The sequence below is a fragment of the Leuresthes tenuis genome, unplaced genomic scaffold (genome assembly GCF_036924035.1).
Source record: "Leuresthes tenuis unplaced genomic scaffold, fLeuTen1.0.hap1 SCAF_5, whole genome shotgun sequence".
NCBI classification, from domain to species: domain Eukaryota; kingdom Metazoa; phylum Chordata; class Actinopteri; order Atheriniformes; family Atherinopsidae; genus Leuresthes; species Leuresthes tenuis.
This window is the reverse complement of record NW_027325359.1, coordinates 37,305,350-37,322,849: the sequence shown is the minus strand read 5'-3', so window position 1 is coordinate 37,322,849 and position 17,500 is coordinate 37,305,350. Positions and strand designations below refer to the sequence as shown.

At 45.4% G+C, this 17,500-nt stretch overlaps 1 protein-coding gene across 1 annotated transcript in view; it reads left to right on the top strand.

Annotated features, from left to right (window-relative positions):
* The window catches only part of nup160 (nucleoporin 160), a 43,461-nt gene that overhangs the window by 15,975 nt on the left and 9,986 nt on the right, over positions 1-17,500 (top strand). The window contains exons 15-19 of the mRNA XM_072386798.1: positions 10,469-10,629; positions 11,008-11,144; positions 11,230-11,297; positions 16,588-16,738; positions 17,040-17,109. Of these exons, the coding sequence (XP_072242899.1) occupies positions 10,469-10,629; positions 11,008-11,144; positions 11,230-11,297; positions 16,588-16,738; positions 17,040-17,109 (587 nt within the window). The remainder of the gene's footprint in view (positions 1-10,468; positions 10,630-11,007; positions 11,145-11,229; positions 11,298-16,587; positions 16,739-17,039; positions 17,110-17,500) is intronic.

Sequence of the window (17,500 nt, the reverse complement as noted above, 5' to 3'; positions counted from 1 at the left end):
CGGTAACTATGGGAGGAACTGGTTTCTTTCTGTCTTTAGTCACGGTAACTATGGGAGGAACTGGTTTCTTTCTGTCTTTAGTCACGGTAACTATGGGAGGAACTGGTTTCTTTCTGTCTTTAGTCACGGTAACTATGGGAGGAACTGGTTTCTTTCTGTCTTTAGTCACGGTAACTATGGGAGGAACTGGTTTCTTTCTGTCTTTAGTCACGGTAACTATGGGAGGAACTGGTTTCTTTCTGTCTTTAGTCACGGTAACTATCGTAGGAACTGGTTTCTTTCTGTCTTTAGTCACGGTAACTATCGGAGGAACTGGTTTCTTTCTGTCTTTAGTCACGGTAACTATCGGAGGAACTGGTTTCTTTCTGTCTTTAGTCACGGTAACTGTCGGAGGAACTGGTTTCTTTCGTTCTTTAGTCACGGTAACTATCGGAGGAACTGGTTTCTTTCGTTCTTTAGTCACGGTAACTATGGGAGGAACTGGTTTCTTTCGTTCTTTAGTCACGGTAACTTTGGGAGGAACTGGTTTCTTTCTGTCTTTAGTCACGGTAACTATGGGAGGAACTGGTTTCTTTCTGTCTTTAGTCACGGTAACTATGGGAGGAACTGGTTTCTTTCTGTCTTTAGTCACGGTAACTATGGGAGGAACTGGTTTCTTTCTGTCTTTAGTCACGGTAACTATGGGAGGAACTGGTTTCTTTCTGTCTTTAGTCACGGTAACTATGGGAGGAACTGGTTTCTTTCTGTCTTTAGTCACGGTAACTATGGGAGGAACTGGTTTCTTTCTGTCTTTAGTCACGGTAACTATGGGAGGAACTGGTTTCTTTCTGTCTTTAGTCACGGTAACTATGGGAGGAACTGGTTTCTTTCTGTCTTTAGTCACGGTAACTATGGGAGGAACTGGTTTCTTTCTGTCTTTAGTCACGGTAACTATGGGAGGAACTGGTTTCTTTCTGTCTTTAGTCACGGTAACTATGGGAGGAACTGGTTTCTGTCTGTCTTTAGTCACGGTAACTATGGGAGGAACTGGTTTCTTTCTGTCTTTAGTCACGGTAACTATCGGAGGAACTGGTTTCTTTCTGTCTTTAGTCACGGTAACTATCGGAGGAACTGGTTTCTGTCTGTCTTTAGTCACGGTAACTATGGGAGGAACTGGTTTCTTTCTGTCTTTAGTCACGGTAACTATGGGAGGAACTGGTTTCTTTCTGTCTTTAGTCACGGTAACTATGGGAGGAACTGGTTTCATTCTGTCTTTAGTCACGGTAACTATGGGAGGAACTGGTTTCTTTCTGTCTTTAGTCACGGTAACTATCGGAGGAACTGGTTTCTTTCTGTCTTTAGTCACGGTAACTATCGGAGGAACTGGTTTCTGTCTGTCTTTAGTCACGGTAACTATGGGAGGAACTGGTTTCTTTCTGTCTTTAGTCACGGTAACTATGGGAGGAACTGGTTTCTTTCTGTCTTTAGTCACGGTAACTATGGGAGGAACTGGTTTCTTTCGGTCTTTAGTCACGGTAACTATCGGAGGAACTGGTTTCATTCTGTCTTTAGTCACGGTAACTATGGGAGGAACTGGTTTCTTTCTGTCTTTAGTCACGGTAACTATCGGAGGAACTGGTTTCTTTCTGTCTTTAGTCACGGTAACTATCGGAGGAACTGGTTTCTTTCTGTCTTTAGTCACGGTAACTATGGGAGGAACTGGTTTCTTTCTGTCTTTAGTCACGGTAACTATCGGAGGAACTGGTTTCTTTCTGTCTTTAGTCACGGTAACTATTGGAGGAACTGGTTTCTTTCTGTCTTTAGTCACGGTAACTATGGGAGGAACTGGTTTCTTTCTGTCTTTAGTCACGGTAACTATGGGAGGAACTGGTTTCTTTCTGTCTTTAGTCACGGTAACTATGGGAGGAACTGGTTTCTTTCTGTCTTTAGTCACGGTAACTATGGGAGGAACTGGTTTCTTTCTGTCTTTAGTCACGGTAACTATGGGAGGAACTGGTTTCTTTCTGTCTTTAGTCACGGTAACTATCGTAGGAACTGGTTTCTTTCTGTCTTTAGTCACGGTAACTATGGGAGGAACTGGTTTCTTTCTGTCTTTAGTCACGGTAACTGTCGGAGGAACTGGTTTCTTTCTGTCTTTAGTCACGGTAACTGTCGGAGGAACTGGTTTCTTTCGTTCTTTAGTCACGGTAACTATCGGAGGAACTGGTTTCTTTCGTTCTTTAGTCACGGTAACTATGGGAGGAACTGGTTTCTTTCGTTCTTTAGTCACGGTAACTTTGGGAGGAACTGGTTTCTTTCTGTCTTTAGTCACGGTAACTATGGGAGGAACTGGTTTCTTTCTGTCTTTAGTCACGGTAACTATGGGAGGAACTGGTTTCTTTCTGTCTTTAGTCACGGTAACTATGGGAGGAACTGGTTTCTTTCTGTCTTTAGTCACGGTAACTATGGGAGGAACTGGTTTCTTTCTGTCTTTAGTCACGGTAACTATGGGAGGAACTGGTTTCTTTCTGTCTTTAGTCACGGTAACTATGGGAGGAACTGGTTTCTTTCTGTCTTTAGTCACGGTAACTATGGGAGGAACTGGTTTCTTTCTGTCTTTAGTCACGGTAACTATGGGAGGAACTGGTTTCTTTCTGTCTTTAGTCACGGTAACTATGGGAGGAACTGGTTTCTTTCTGTCTTTAGTCACGGTAACTATGGGAGGAACTGGTTTCTTTCTGTCTTTAGTCACGGTAACTATCGGAGGAACTGGTTTCTTTCTGTCTTTAGTCACGGTATCTATCGGAGGAACTGGTTTCTTTCTGTCTTTAGTCAAGGTAACTATGGGAGGATCTGGTTTCTTTCTGTCTTTAGTCACGGTAACTATGGGAGGAACTGGTTTCTTTCTGTCTTTAGTCACGGTAACTATCGGAGGAACTGGTTTCTTTCTGTCTTTAGTCACGGTAACTATCGGAGGAACTGGTTTCTGTCTGTCTTTAGTCACGGTAACTATGGGAGGAACTGGTTTCTTTCTGTCTTTAGTCACGGTAACTATGGGAGGAACTGGTTTCTTTCTGTCTTTAGTCACGGTAACTATGGGAGGAACTGGTTTCTTTCGGTCTTTAGTCACGGTAACTATCGGAGGAACTGGTTTCATTCTGTCTTTAGTCACGGTAACTATGGGAGGAACTGGTTTCTTTCTGTCTTTAGTCACGGTAACTATGGGAGGAACTGGTTTCTTTCTGTCTTTAGTCACGGTAACTATCGGAGGAACTGGTTTCTTTCTGTCTTTAGTCACGGTAACTATGGGAGGAACTGGTTTCTTTCGGTCTTTAGTCACGGTAACTATCGGAGGAACTGGTTTCTTTCTGTCTTTAGTCACGGTAACTATCAGAAAAACTGGTTTCTTTCTGTCTTTAGTCACGGTAACTATGGGAGGAACTGGTTTCTTTCTGTCTTTAGTCACGGTAACTATCGGAGGAACTGGTTTCATTCTGTCTTTAGTCACGGTAACTATCGGAGGAACTGGTTTCTTTCTGTCTTTAGTCACGGTAACTATCGGAGGAACTGGTTTCATTCTGTCTTTAGCCACGGTAACTATGGGAGGAACTGGTTTCTTTCTGTCTTTAGTCACGGTAACTATGGGAGGAACTGGTTTCTTTCTGTCTTTAGTCACGGTAACTATGGGAGGAACTGGTTTCTTTCTGTCTTTAGTCACGGTAACTATCGTAGGAACTGGTTTCTTTCTGTCTTTAGTCACGGTAACTATCGGAGGAACTGGTTTCTTTCTGTCTTTAGTCACGGTAACTATCGGGAGGAACTGGTTTCTTTCTGTCTTTAGTCACGGTAACTATGGGAGGAACTGGTTTCTTTCTGTCTTTAGTCACGGTAACTATCGGAGGAACTGGTTTCATTCTGTCTTTAGTCACGGTAACTATGGGAGGAACTGGTTTCTTTCTGTCTTTAGTCACGGTAACTATGGGAGGAACTGGTTTCTTTCTGTCTTTAGTCACGGTAACTATGGGAGGAACTGGTTTCTTTCTGTCTTTAGTCACGGTAACTATGGGAGGAACTGGTTTCTTTCTGTCTTTAGTCACGGTAACTATGGGAGGAACTGGTTTCTTTCTGTCTTTAGTCACGGTAACTATCGGAGGAACTGGTTTCATTCTGTCTTTAGTCACGGTAACTATGGGAGGAACTGGTTTCTTTCTGTCTTTAGTCACGGTAACTATGGGAGGAACTGGTTTCTTTCTGTCTTTAGTCACGGTAACTATGGGAGGAACTGGTTTCTTTCTGTCTTTAGTCACGGTAACTATGGGAGGAACTGGTTTCTTTCTGTCTTTAGTCACGGTAACTATCGTAGGAACTGGTTTCTTTCTGTCTTTAGTCACGGTAACTATGGGAGGAACTGGTTTCTTTCTGTCTTTAGTCACGGTAACTATGGGAGGAACTGGTTTCTTTCTGTCTTTAGTCACGGTAACTATCGGAGGAACTGGTTTCTTTCTGTCTTTAGTCACGGTAACTATGGGAGGATCTGGTTTCTTTCTGTCTTTAGTCACGGTAACTATGGGAGGAACTGGTTTCTTTCTGTCTTTAGTCACGGTAACTATGGGAGGAACTGGTTTCTTTCTGTCTTTAGTCACGGTAACTATGGGAGGATCTGGTTTCTTTCTGTCTTTAGTCACGGTAACTATGGGAGGAACTGGTTTCTTTCTGTCTTTAGTCACGGTAACTATGGGAGGAACTGGTTTCTTTCTGTCTTTAGTCACGGTAACTATGGGAGGAACTGGTTTCTTTCTGTCTTTAGTCACGGTAACTATGGGAGGAACTGGTTTCTTTCTGTCTTTAGTCACGGTAACTATGGGAGGAACTGGTTTCTTTCTGTCTTTAGTCACGGTAACTATGGGAGGAACTGGTTTCTTTCTGTCTTTAGTCACGGTAACTATGGGAGGAACTGGTTTCTTTCTGTCTTTAGTCACGGTAACTATGGGAGGAACTGGTTTCTTTCTGTCTTTAGTCACGGTAACTATGGGAGGAACTGGTATCTTTCTGTCTTTAGTCACGGTAACTATGGGAGGAACTGGTTTCTTTCTGTCTTTAGTCACGGTAACTATCGGAGGAACTGGTTTCTTTCTGTCTTTAGTCACGGTAACTATCGGAGAAACTGGTTTCTTTCTGTCTTTAGTCACGGTAACTATTGGAGGAACTGGTTTCTTTCTGTCTTTAGTCACGGTAACTATGGGAGGAACTGGTTTCTTTCTGTCTTTAGTCACGGTAACTATGGGAGGAACTGGTTTCTTTCTGTCTTAAGTCACGGTAACTATGGGAGGAACTGGTTTCTTTCTGTCTTTAGTCACGGTAACTATGGGAGGAACTGGTTTCTTTCTGTCTTTAGTCACGGTAACTATCGGAGGAACTGGTTTCTTTCTGTCTTTAGTCACGGTAACTATCGGAGGAACTGGTTTCTTTCTGTCTTTAGTCACGGTAACTATGGGAGGAACTGGTTTCTTTCTGTCTTTAGTCACGGTAACTATCGTAGGAACTGGTTTCTTTCTGTCTTTAGTCACGGTAACTATGGGAGGAACTGGTTTCTTTCTGTCTTTAGTCACGGTAACTATCGTAGGAACTGGTTTCTTTCTGTCTTTAGTCACGGTAACTATGGGAGGAACTGGTTTCTTTCGGTCTTTAGTCACGGTAACTATGGGAGGAACTGGTTTCTTTCTGTCTTTAGTCACGGTAACTATGGGAGGATCTGGTTTCTTTCTGTCTTTAGTCACGGTAACTATGGGAGGAACTGGTTTCTTTCTGTCTTTAGTCACGGTAACTATGGGAGGAACTGGTTTCTTTCTGTCTTTAGTCACGGTAACTATCGTAGGAACTGGTTTCTTTCTGTCTTTAGTCACGGTAACTATCGGAGGAACTGGTTTCTTTCTGTCTTTAGTCACGGTAACTATCGGGAGGAACTGGTTTCTTTCTGTCTTTAGTCACGGTAACTATGGGAGGAACTGGTTTCTTTCTGTCTTTAGTCACGGTAACTATCGGAGGAACTGGTTTCATTCTGTCTTTAGTCACGGTAACTATGGGAGGAACTGGTTTCTTTCTGTCTTTAGTCACGGTAACTATGGGAGGAACTGGTTTCTTTCTGTCTTTAGTCACGGTAACTATGGGAGGAACTGGTTTCTTTCTGTCTTTAGTCACGGTAACTATGGGAGGAACTGGTTTCTTTCTGTCTTTAGTCACGGTAACTATGGGAGGAACTGGTTTCTTTCTGTCTTTAGTCACGGTAACTATCGGAGGAACTGGTTTCATTCTGTCTTTAGTCACGGTAACTATCGGAGGAACTGGTTTCTTTCTGTCTTTAGTCACGGTAACTATCGGAGGAACTGGTTTCATTCTGTCTTTAGCCACGGTAACTATGGGAGGAACTGGTTTCTTTCTGTCTTTAGTCACGGTAACTATGGGAGGAACTGGTTTCTTTCTGTCTTTAGTCACGGTAACTATGGGAGGAACTGGTTTCTTTCTGTCTTTAGTCACGGTAACTATCGTAGGAACTGGTTTCTTTCTGTCTTTAGTCACGGTAACTATCGGAGGAACTGGTTTCTTTCTGTCTTTAGTCACGGTAACTATCGGGAGGAACTGGTTTCTTTCTGTCTTTAGTCACGGTAACTATGGGAGGAACTGGTTTCTTTCTGTCTTTAGTCACGGTAACTATCGGAGGAACTGGTTTCTTTCTGTCTTTAGTCACGGTAACTATCGGAGGAACTGGTTTCTTTCTGTCTTTAGTCACGGTAACTATCGGGAGGAACTGGTTTCTTTCTGTCTTTAGTCACGGTAACTATGGGAGGAACTGGTTTCTTTCTGTCTTTAGTCACGGTAACTATCGGAGGAACTGGTTTCTTTCTGTCTTTAGTCACGGTAACTATGGGAGGATCTGGTTTCTTTCTGTCTTTAGTCACGGTAACTATGGGAGGAACTGGTTTCTTTCTGTCTTTAGTCACGGTAACTATGGGAGGAACTGGTTTCTTTCTGTCTTTAGTCACGGTAACTATGGGAGGATCTGGTTTCTTTCTGTCTTTAGTCACGGTAACTATGGGAGGAACTGGTTTCTTTCTGTCTTTAGTCACGGTAACTATGGGAGGAACTGGTTTCTTTCTGTCTTTAGTCACGGTAACTATGGGAGGAACTGGTTTCTTTCTGTCTTTAGTCACGGTAACTATGGGAGGAACTGGTTTCTTTCTGTCTTTAGTCACGGTAACTATGGGAGGAACTGGTTTCTTTCTGTCTTTAGTCACGGTAACTATGGGAGGAACTGGTTTCTTTCTGTCTTTAGTCACGGTAACTATGGGAGGAACTGGTTTCTTTCTGTCTTTAGTCACGGTAACTATGGGAGGAACTGGTTTCTTTCTGTCTTTAGTCACGGTAACTATGGGAGGAACTGGTATCTTTCTGTCTTTAGTCACGGTAACTATGGGAGGAACTGGTTTCTTTCTGTCTTTAGTCACGGTAACTATCGGAGGAACTGGTTTCTTTCTGTCTTTAGTCACGGTAACTATCGGAGAAACTGGTTTCTTTCTGTCTTTAGTCACGGTAACTATTGGAGGAACTGGTTTCTTTCTGTCTTTAGTCACGGTAACTATGGGAGGAACTGGTTTCTTTCTGTCTTTAGTCACGGTAACTATGGGAGGAACTGGTTTCTTTCTGTCTTAAGTCACGGTAACTATGGGAGGAACTGGTTTCTTTCTGTCTTTAGTCACGGTAACTATGGGAGGAACTGGTTTCTTTCTGTCTTTAGTCACGGTAACTATCGGAGGAACTGGTTTCTTTCTGTCTTTAGTCACGGTAACTATCGGAGGAACTGGTTTCTTTCTGTCTTTAGTCACGGTAACTATGGGAGGAACTGGTTTCTTTCTGTCTTTAGTCACGGTAACTATCGTAGGAACTGGTTTCTTTCTGTCTTTAGTCACGGTAACTATGGGAGGAACTGGTTTCTTTCTGTCTTTAGTCACGGTAACTATCGTAGGAACTGGTTTCTTTCTGTCTTTAGTCACGGTAACTATGGGAGGAACTGGTTTCTTTCGGTCTTTAGTCACGGTAACTATGGGAGGAACTGGTTTCTTTCTGTCTTTAGTCACGGTAACTATGGGAGGATCTGGTTTCTTTCTGTCTTTAGTCACGGTAACTATCGGAGGAACTGGTTTCTTTCTGTCTTTAGTCACGGTAACTATGGGAGGAACTGGTTTCTTTCTGTCTTTAGTCACGGTAACTATGGGAGGATCTGGTTTCTTTCTGTCTTTAGTCACGGTAACTATCGGAGGAACTGGTTTCTTTCTGTCTTTAGTCACGGTAACTATGGGAGGAACTGGTTTCTTTCTGTCTTTAGTCACGGTAACTATCGGAGGAACTGGTTTCTTTCTGTCTTTAGTCACGGTAACTATGGGAGGAACTGGTTTCTTTCTGTCTTTAGTCACGGTAACTATGGGAGGAACTGGTTTCTTTCTGTCTTTAGTCACGGTAACTATGGGAGGAACTGGTTTCTTTCTGTCTTTAGTCACGGTAACTATCGGAGGAACTGGTTTCTTTCTGTCTTTAGTCACGGTAACTATGGGAGGAACTGGTTTCTTTCTGTCTTTAGTCACGGTAACTATCGGAGGAACTGGTTTCTTTCTGTCTTTAGTCACGGTAACTATGGGAGGAACTGGTTTCATTCTGTCTTTAGTCACGGTAACTATCGGAGGAACTGGTTTCTTTCTGTCTTTAGTCACGGTAACTATCGGAGGAACTGGTTTCTTTCTGTCTTTAGTCACGGTAACTATGGGAGGAACTGGTTTCTTTCTGTCTTTAGTCACGGTAACTATCGGAGGAACTGGTTTCTTTCTGTCTTTAGTCACGGTAACTATCGGAGGAACTGGTTTCTTTCTGTCTTTAGTCACGGTAACTATGGGAGGAACTGGTTTCTTTCTGTCTTTAGTCACGGTAACTATCGTAGGAACTGGTTTCTTTCTGTCTTTAGTCACGGTAACTGTCGGAGGATCTGGTTTCTTTCTGTCTTTAGTCACGGTAACTATGGGAGGAACTGGTTTCTTTCTGTCTTTAGTCACGGTAACTATGGGAGGAACTGGTTTCTTTCTGTCTTTAGTCACGGTAACTATGGGAGGAACTGGTTTCTTTCTGTCTTTAGTCACGGTAACTATGGGAGGAACTGGTTTCTTTCTGTCTTTAGTCACGGTAACTATGGGAGGAACTGGTTTCTTTCTGTCTTTAGTCACGGTAACTATGGGAGGAACTGGTTTCTTTCTGTCTTTAGTCACGGTAACTATCGTAGGAACTGGTTTCTTTCTGTCTTTAGTCACGGTAACTATCGGAGGAACTGGTTTCTTTCTGTCTTTAGTCACGGTAACTATCGGAGGAACTGGTTTCTTTCTGTCTTTAGTCACGGTAACTATGGGAGGAACTGGTTTCTTTCTGTCTTTAGTCACGGTAACTATGGGAGGAACTGGTTTCTTTCTGTCTTTAGTCACGGTAACTATCGGAGGAACTGGTTTCTTTCGTTCTTTAGTCACGGTAACTATCGGAGGAACTGGTTTCTTTCTGTCTTTAGTCACGGTAACTATGGGAGGAACTGGTTTCTTTCTGTCTTTAGTCACGGTAACTATGGGAGGAACTGGTTTCTTTCTGTCTTTAGTCACGGTAACTATCGGAGGAACTGGTTTCTTTCGTTCTTTAGTCACGGTAACTATGGGAGGAACTGGTTTCTTTCTGTCTTTAGTCACGGTAACTATGGGAGGATCTGGTTTCTTTCTGTCTTTAGTCACGGTAACTATGGGAGGAACTGGTTTCTTTCTGTCTTTAGTCACGGTTACTATCGGAGGAACTGGTTTCTTTCGGTCTTTAGTCACGGTAACTATGGGAGGAACTGGTTTCTTTCTGTCTTTAGTCACGGTTACTATCGGAGGAACTGGTTTCTTTCTGTCTTTAGTCACGGTAACTATCGGAGGAACTGGTTTCTTTCGGTCTTTAGTCACGGTAACTATGGGAGGAACTGGTTTCTTTCTGTCTTTAGTCACGGTTACTATCGGAGGAACTGGTTTCTTTCTGTCTTTAGTTAACTTTTAGTTAAATAACTCCTGAAAAAAGACGTTTAAATCCAAACTAAACCTTAGAGGAAGGGTTAATGTGTGGGAGATTCAGCTGGAGGTTTGTACCGACTTTACTGTAACTTTAGGCTTTTCTGTCTGTCTCAGTTTTACTTCTGCAGGGTTAGTTTAATGAAAATAAACTATTTTCTTTTTCATTCTGTTCTGTTGGAAAATAATAAATATTGCTGCTGCAGTTTATTTGTTCAGAACTCCAAATGAGCAGACTCTGATCCATATTGGGGACCATTGAAATATGTAGAACATTTCCAAACCTTCCATAGTTTTCTGAACTTCAGGACTGAGCAGAACCCTGTGAGAACCTCACCATGTGCTGGATGTTCTGTGTCCTGCAGGTCAGAGCCTGAGCGTGAGGATCAGCCTGTCTCAGCTGTACGGTAGCAGCGCCGCCGTGTCCGCCGTTTGCCAGGCAGTCTGTCACATGGCCATGACCCGAGCCCGGTTCTGCAGGGACCTGCTGATCCTGCAGAAACTCTACCTGCGCTTTGGAGACAATGTACGTTCCTGTTTCTGTCTCCTAATGACTACCAGTTTCACAGTAATCAGCAGGGCTTTGTTCGGTTTAATTCACCTGTTCACACAACCATCGACCGGATCCACTGCTGCAGGTGAGCTGCTCCCAGGTGTGACAGGAAGCAGAGATCTCAGCACAGGGGCGACACAAACCAGGGCCCACCTTACAGAACGAGGCTTTAATGCAATTAAATGAAATTACGTATTTTACTTCATTGATCAGATTAAATTACAGATGTTTTTTAATAGAAACTCTGATTTTATTTTGAAAACTAACACTCATCTGGGGATGACATGGCGAGCTCACTTGGCTCTTGATTGTCTTGAAACTTGATTGTCTTGAAACTCTGTGTGTGTCCAGGTGTTTCTGGGTGGGGGGGCCCAGCTGCTGCAGCTCCAGCAGGATCTGATCCCTCGGACCTCCCACCTCCTCTCCTCCTATCACCTCCTCAGACATGTCAGTCAGAGCCTCACCTCCTCCGTCCCTGTGGACACCATGTGAGTAACACCATGAGTACCGGTGCTCAGCTGACAGTGAGTGTGAAACCTGAGTGTTGGCATCATGTTCCTGTGTGTGTTTCAGAGACATGAACCTGCAGCACCTCACACACCTGGAGTTGTCGGACACACCTGCTGTCTGCTCCCGACCAGGTGAGACACCTCCCACAGGTAAAGGGGCGTAGCTTTAACAGCTCCATCAGTCACTCTTCGGTCACTTTAATCAGCCTGAGTCACAGTGTTGTGGAAACTCTGAGAAACTGGACAATGGAACACATCTCAGTTCCAAAAGAGTTGGGACGCTGTGTGAGGATAAATAAAGACAGAAGCAGTGATTTAGAGAATCTGACTCACCTGAAGTCTCTGAGGAGACCAGCGGCTGGACCTCTGGGGCGAGGAATGTTGTCCCAGTCCTGTCTGATAGAGGATTGCTGGGTTTTCTTTGTCCATCCATCATCTGCTTCTCTGGGGGCAGCAGCTTTAACAGAGAGACCCAGGCCTCCCTGTCCCTGTTCCTCCAGCTCCTCCAGGGGACCCCGAGGCGTTCCCAGGCCATAGTCTGTCCAACATGTCCTGGGTCTTCACTCGTGAACAAAACCCCGACCCAGCAGCTGGACTCTTCTTTGCTGTTGGAATAGATGCAGGATGTGATTTAACTTTGTCCTGCTGAAATATGAAAGGTCTTCCCTGAAGAAGACCTGGTCTGGATGGGCAGGCTGCTCTCAGCCTGTATGAAAACGTACGAAAAGTTATGCTCAGAGTTTCGTGCATAATCCCACGAATCATCAACACCTGCCCAAAGCCTGAAGTCAGGGCTGACATTTATTCATGGAGGAACGTAAACATCTTAAAATGGTTTCGACATTATAAAACATTGTTGAAAGCGAGAAATTTACTTTTTTTTTTACAATCTTCCTTCAGGGAATGTTTGCAAGCTTCAGTTTGTTCGTTATTAACCTGTGAAGGTTATTTTTGTTTGGATCGTTGCTATGGTGGTTGCTAAGGACGCTGCTATCGCTGCAGCTTCCTTAAACGTCACGTTAATCACCACAGGCTGCTTTTAATTGGCTTTAGTTCCGGCTTCGCTGCTGAAACACGTTAAAAAGGAAATACACTCAGGCAGCAGAGAAATAAGTTTGTTTTGGGTAAACAACACCTGAAAGATCACCGACATCTCCTGCATCGAATCAGAGCGCAGAGGCCTATGGAGAGAGCCGGAATAATTCTATTTACAGGAGAATGTGTTCAAGGACAGCTGATATATAAACAAACAGAATAAAGAGAGGTTAAAGATAGGTTTTATTTGTCATATAAAAACAAAACAAAAACTAAACTGTGTTTCACACATCCACCGTTTGGAGATCAGTGCAGTTAATTTCAGCAATAAATGAGGAAACATGGACAAATAAATCAAAACAGGTAAAAAAGGTCGGGGATAAAAGAGAATAAAATGATCATTAAACAGATACAGACGCTGGTAGCAGTTCTGTTCTGAGCTAAACTAACAGTTTGGACAGGGTGGAGCCAATAAAATGAGACCCAGGCCGGCTGAATTTACTGCAAGATGTTAAGAAACACTGGAAGTGTTCGGAAATCCTTCATCACCTTCACATCATCCTAATAAACTACATTTATAAAGCTGTGAATAAAAAAGTTAAAACTGTAGATCCAGATAGATTTTGGCACTACAATATACTGAAGTCTTGGTCATCCAGGACCATCCTGTCAGCCGGGGGAAGGGATACAGAAGGGATAATTAGGTCTTTATTAACACATCTATTATTAACATATTAGCTCATTAGAAATATGTGAAACTCTCTGTAAATTATGGGGAAAACCGGGTCTAAACCGGTCCAAATGTAAAAGTCTGACTGTATTAAGCAGCCGTCAGTAACCACTAACTGCCCCTTAAACATGTTGGATTATTTCATCCAGCTTGGTCTTAATAAGGATTGAGAAGCTAGATGAACATTAAACTCTGGTGTGGGACAGAAGGGAAGACATCGTTGGAAAGGTCTTCACTCAGGGAGTAACGTGTGTCAGAATGGAAACTGTGGGCAGCTCCTGCTCCTCAGAGGTGACCTTTGAACCTTGAACCTGGGACACTTTGAAGGCTTACAGAGCAGCAACTAAATGGGCTTCAGACCAGATTTAAACAGTTTTAGAGCTCTGGACCTATACTACAATCACCTGAGGGACACCTGTAGGGGGCGCCACTAAGTAGGGTCAAAACCCAGAAAAATGTGATTTAACCTCTTTAACTATAAGCAAGATCAGATCTGACCAAACAGATGTGCTTCAACCCCAACACCTGTCATAAGTCTGAAGGTTTCCTGCCACAGTTTCACATATTAGAGGAAATGCATTCGAACTATAAAACATGGCGCTGCCCGCCACTGTGGAGGCAGTTTAGTACAAATTGTAGTTTTTATATCGTGCTTCCGGGTTGGGGTCAGGGTTAGGGTTCATTGGATAAAGCACGAAAATCTGTACCTAACTTTTTGTCCGTTTCCATACGAACCCTTTCCTGAGAATACGTTGGGATGGGAGCAGATGTGGCTCTAAAACAGTTTTATACCGTTCAGCACTGATGGAGCCTTTCCAGATGTGCAGGTTTCCAGAGGCTCCTACGGTGTTACCTGAGCTGTGTTACCTGAGCTGTGTTACCTGAGCCGTGTTACCTGAGCCGTGTTACCTGAGCCGTGTTACCTGAGCCGTGTTACCTGAGCTGTGTTACCTGAGCTGTGTTACCTGAGCTGTGTTACCTGAGCCGTGTTACCTGAGCTGTGTTACCTGAGCTGTGTTACCTGAGCTGTGTTACCTGAGCTGTGTTACCTGAGCTGTGTTACCTGAGCCGTGTTACCTGAGCTGTGTTACCTGAGCTGTGTTACCTGAGCTGTGTTACCTGAGCCGTGTTACCTGAGCTGTGTTACCTGAGCTGTGTTACCTGAGCTGTGTTACCTGAGCTGTGTTACCTGAGCCGTGTTACCTGAGCCGTGTTACCTGAGCCGTGTTACCTGAGCCGTGTTACCTGAGCCGTGTTACCTGAGCCGTGTTACCTGAGCCGTGTTACCTGAGCCGTGTTACCTGAGCCGTGTTACCTGAGCCGTGTTACCTGAGCTGTGTTACCTGAGCCGTGTTACCTGAGCCGTGTTACCTGAGCTGTGTTACCTGAGCTGTGTTACCTGAGCTGTGTTACCTGAGCCGTGTTACCTGAGCCGTGTTACCTGAGCCGTGTTACCTGAGCCGTGTTACCTGAGCCGTGTTACCTGAGCCGTGTTACCTGAGCCGTGTTACCTGAGCCGTGTTACCTGAGCCGTGTTACCTGAGCCGTGTTACCTGAGCCGTGTTACCTGAGCCGTGTTACCTGAGCCGTGTTACCTGAGCCGTGTTACCTGAGCTGTGTTACCTGAGCCGTGTTACCTGAGCTGTGTTACCTGAGCTGTGTTACCTGAGCTGTGTTACCTGAGCTGTGTTACCTGAGCCGTGTTACCTGAGCCGTGTTACCTGAGCTGTGTTACCTGAGCTGTGTTACCTGAGCTGTGTTACCTGAGCCGTGTTACCTGAGCCGTGTTACCTGAGCCGTGTTACCTGAGCCGTGTTACCTGAGCCGTGTTACCTGAGCCGTGTTACCTGAGCCGTGTTACCTGAGCCGTGTTACCTGAGCCGTGTTACCTGAGCTGTGTTACCTGAGCCGTGTTACCTGAGCCGTGTTACCTGAGCCGTGTTACCTGAGCTGTGTTACCTGAGCTGTGTTACCTGAGCCGTGTTACCTGAGCCGTGTTACCTGAGCTGTGTTACCTGAGCTGTGTTACCTGAGCCGTGTTACCTGAGCCGTGTTACCTGAGCCGTGTTACCTGAGCCGTGTTACCTGAGCCGTGTTACCTGAGCCGTGTTACCTGAGCCGTGTTACCTGAGCCGTGTTACCTGAGCCGTGTTACCTGAGCCGTGTTACCTGAGCCGTGTTACCTGAGCCGTGTTACCTGAGCCGTGTTACCTGAGCCGTGTTACCTGAGCCGTGTTACCTGAGCCGTGTTACCTGAGCCGTGTTACCTGAGCCGTGTTACCTGAGCCGTGTTACCTGAGCCGTGTTACCTGAGCCGTGTTACCTGAGCCGTGTTACCTGAGCCGTGTTACCTGAGCCGTGTTACCTGAGCCGTGTTACCTGAGCCGTGTTACCTGAGCCGTGTTACCTGAGCCGTGTTACCTGAGCCGTGTTACCTGAGCCGTGTTACCTGAGCCGTGTTACCTGAGCCGTGTTACCTGAGCCGTGTTACCTGAGCCGTGTTACCTGAGCCGTGTTACCTGAGCCGTGTTACCTGAGCCGTGTTACCTGAGCCGTGTTACCTGAGCCGTGTTACCTGAGCCGTGTTACCTGAGCCGTGTTACCTGAGCCGTGTTACCTGAGCCGTGCTACCTGAGCCGTGCTACCTGAGCCGTGCTACCTGAGCCGTGCTACCTGAGCCGTGTTACCTGAGCCGTGTTACCTGAGCCGTGTTACCTGAGCCGTGTTACCTGAGCCGTGTTACCTGAGCCGTGTTACCTGAGCCGTGTTACCTGAGCCGTGTTACCTGAGCCGTGTTACCTGAGCCGTGTTACCTGAGCCGTGTTACCTGAGCCCTGCTACCTGAGCCGTGCTACCTGAGCCGTGCTACCTGAGCCGTGCTACCTGAGCCGTGCTACCTGAGCCGTGCTACCTGAGCCGTGCTACCTGAGCCGTGTTACCTGAGCCGTGTTACCTGAGCCGTGTTACCTGAGCCGTGTTACCTGAGCCGTGTTACCTGAGCCGTGTTACCTGGCAGGTATTCCTGGAAGTGCTCCTGAGCCCAGGCAGGGATTTCATGCACAGAATCTGTTTTTAATGCAGAGCTGCCTGAAGGTCACAGACATCCAGGACTGATGTTCAGCCAGAGACGTTCCCAGAGTCTCCAAATCGTTGATATGTTTGACACATTTTTCTGAAATTGCTGAATCTCTGCCTAGCTTTACTTTTGAGCACCTGTGGGTATAAAAAAGAGCACCTTAAAGAGGCAGTGCATTACTGACCTGTTGCTAATTAACCTCATCAGTTCCAGCATGTTCCTCCAGCTGTTTTTTAGCACTTTTCCTCCTGTTCCAATATTTTTGAGACGCGTCGCAGCCATCAGATTAAAGAGGAGCTGATATTTGTACTGAAACAGTAAAATGTCTCTTTTCAGTTCTGAATAACATGTCAGTTTAGGAGGCTTAGCGTCCCAACTCTTCTGGAATTTGGTTGTTGGTTGGAAACTGTTTTCTCTCTGAGTGACATGAGCTCTGAGCTCCTCTGTGAAACCATGGAGGAGGAAAGAGGTTTCTCTTTTGAACGGCCAATCAGAGGTCAGGTTAGCCACCTGACCGGGGCATGGGGGTCATTTATAGTGCTGGTGGTGATTGTTCTGAGTTAACCTGTCGTTCTCTGCAGTGCTGAGTCCTCAGACGGTGGTGGAGCTCTTCTATCAGACGGCCGGCAGGAGGATCATCATCTCCCAGATGTTTTCTCAGCAGCAGAGCGACTCTCAGCTGCTCTGGAGTCACATGATCTCCAACGTGGTTCAGCTGCTGGCTCAGCTGCTGTATCCTTTAAGTCTCTGGCTGAGAGAGGAGGGCCTAAGATACAGGATTCACCTCTGGTGCTACACACCTGTACAGGTAGAACTGCACACCTGTACAGGTAGAACTGCCCTCTGTGGTTAGGGTTAGGGTCCTACTCTGTCCACTCATGAAGAAGCACTTCAGTAGAACAGCCAATCACAGCGCCCCACCTGTCCACACACAGAACCCTATGGCTGGGGTCAGGGGTTATGACCTCAGCCACTTGTGACCACTTCCTGCCTCCATCTGTAAGTCCTGTTTGTCTTAACTGTTCTGGCCCAGTTGGCCCAGTAACCCAGGTTTCCAGTTCCCCGAGGTTCTGATGAGCAACTGTCAGTATACTCAGCTGCAGGTGAGTCCGACACGGGCAGGAAGTTCTTTCATGCTCAGAACTGGGAGCCATGACCACTCACACCTGTCTCACACCTGTCTCTGTCTTACACATATGTTTCTCACCTATGTCTCTCACCTGTCTCACACCCGTCTTACACCTATGTTTCTCACCTGTCTCTGTCTTACACCTATGTTTCACACCTGTCTCACACCTGTCTCTGTCTTACACCTGGTTCACCTGTCTTACACCTTTGTCTCTCACCTGTCTCACACCTGTGTTTCACCTGTCACACCTGTCTTACACCTGTCTCACACCTGTCTGTCTTACACCTGGTTCACCTGTCTTACACCTTTGTCTCTCACCTGTCTTACACCTGTGTTTCACCCGTCTTACACCTTTGTCTCTCACC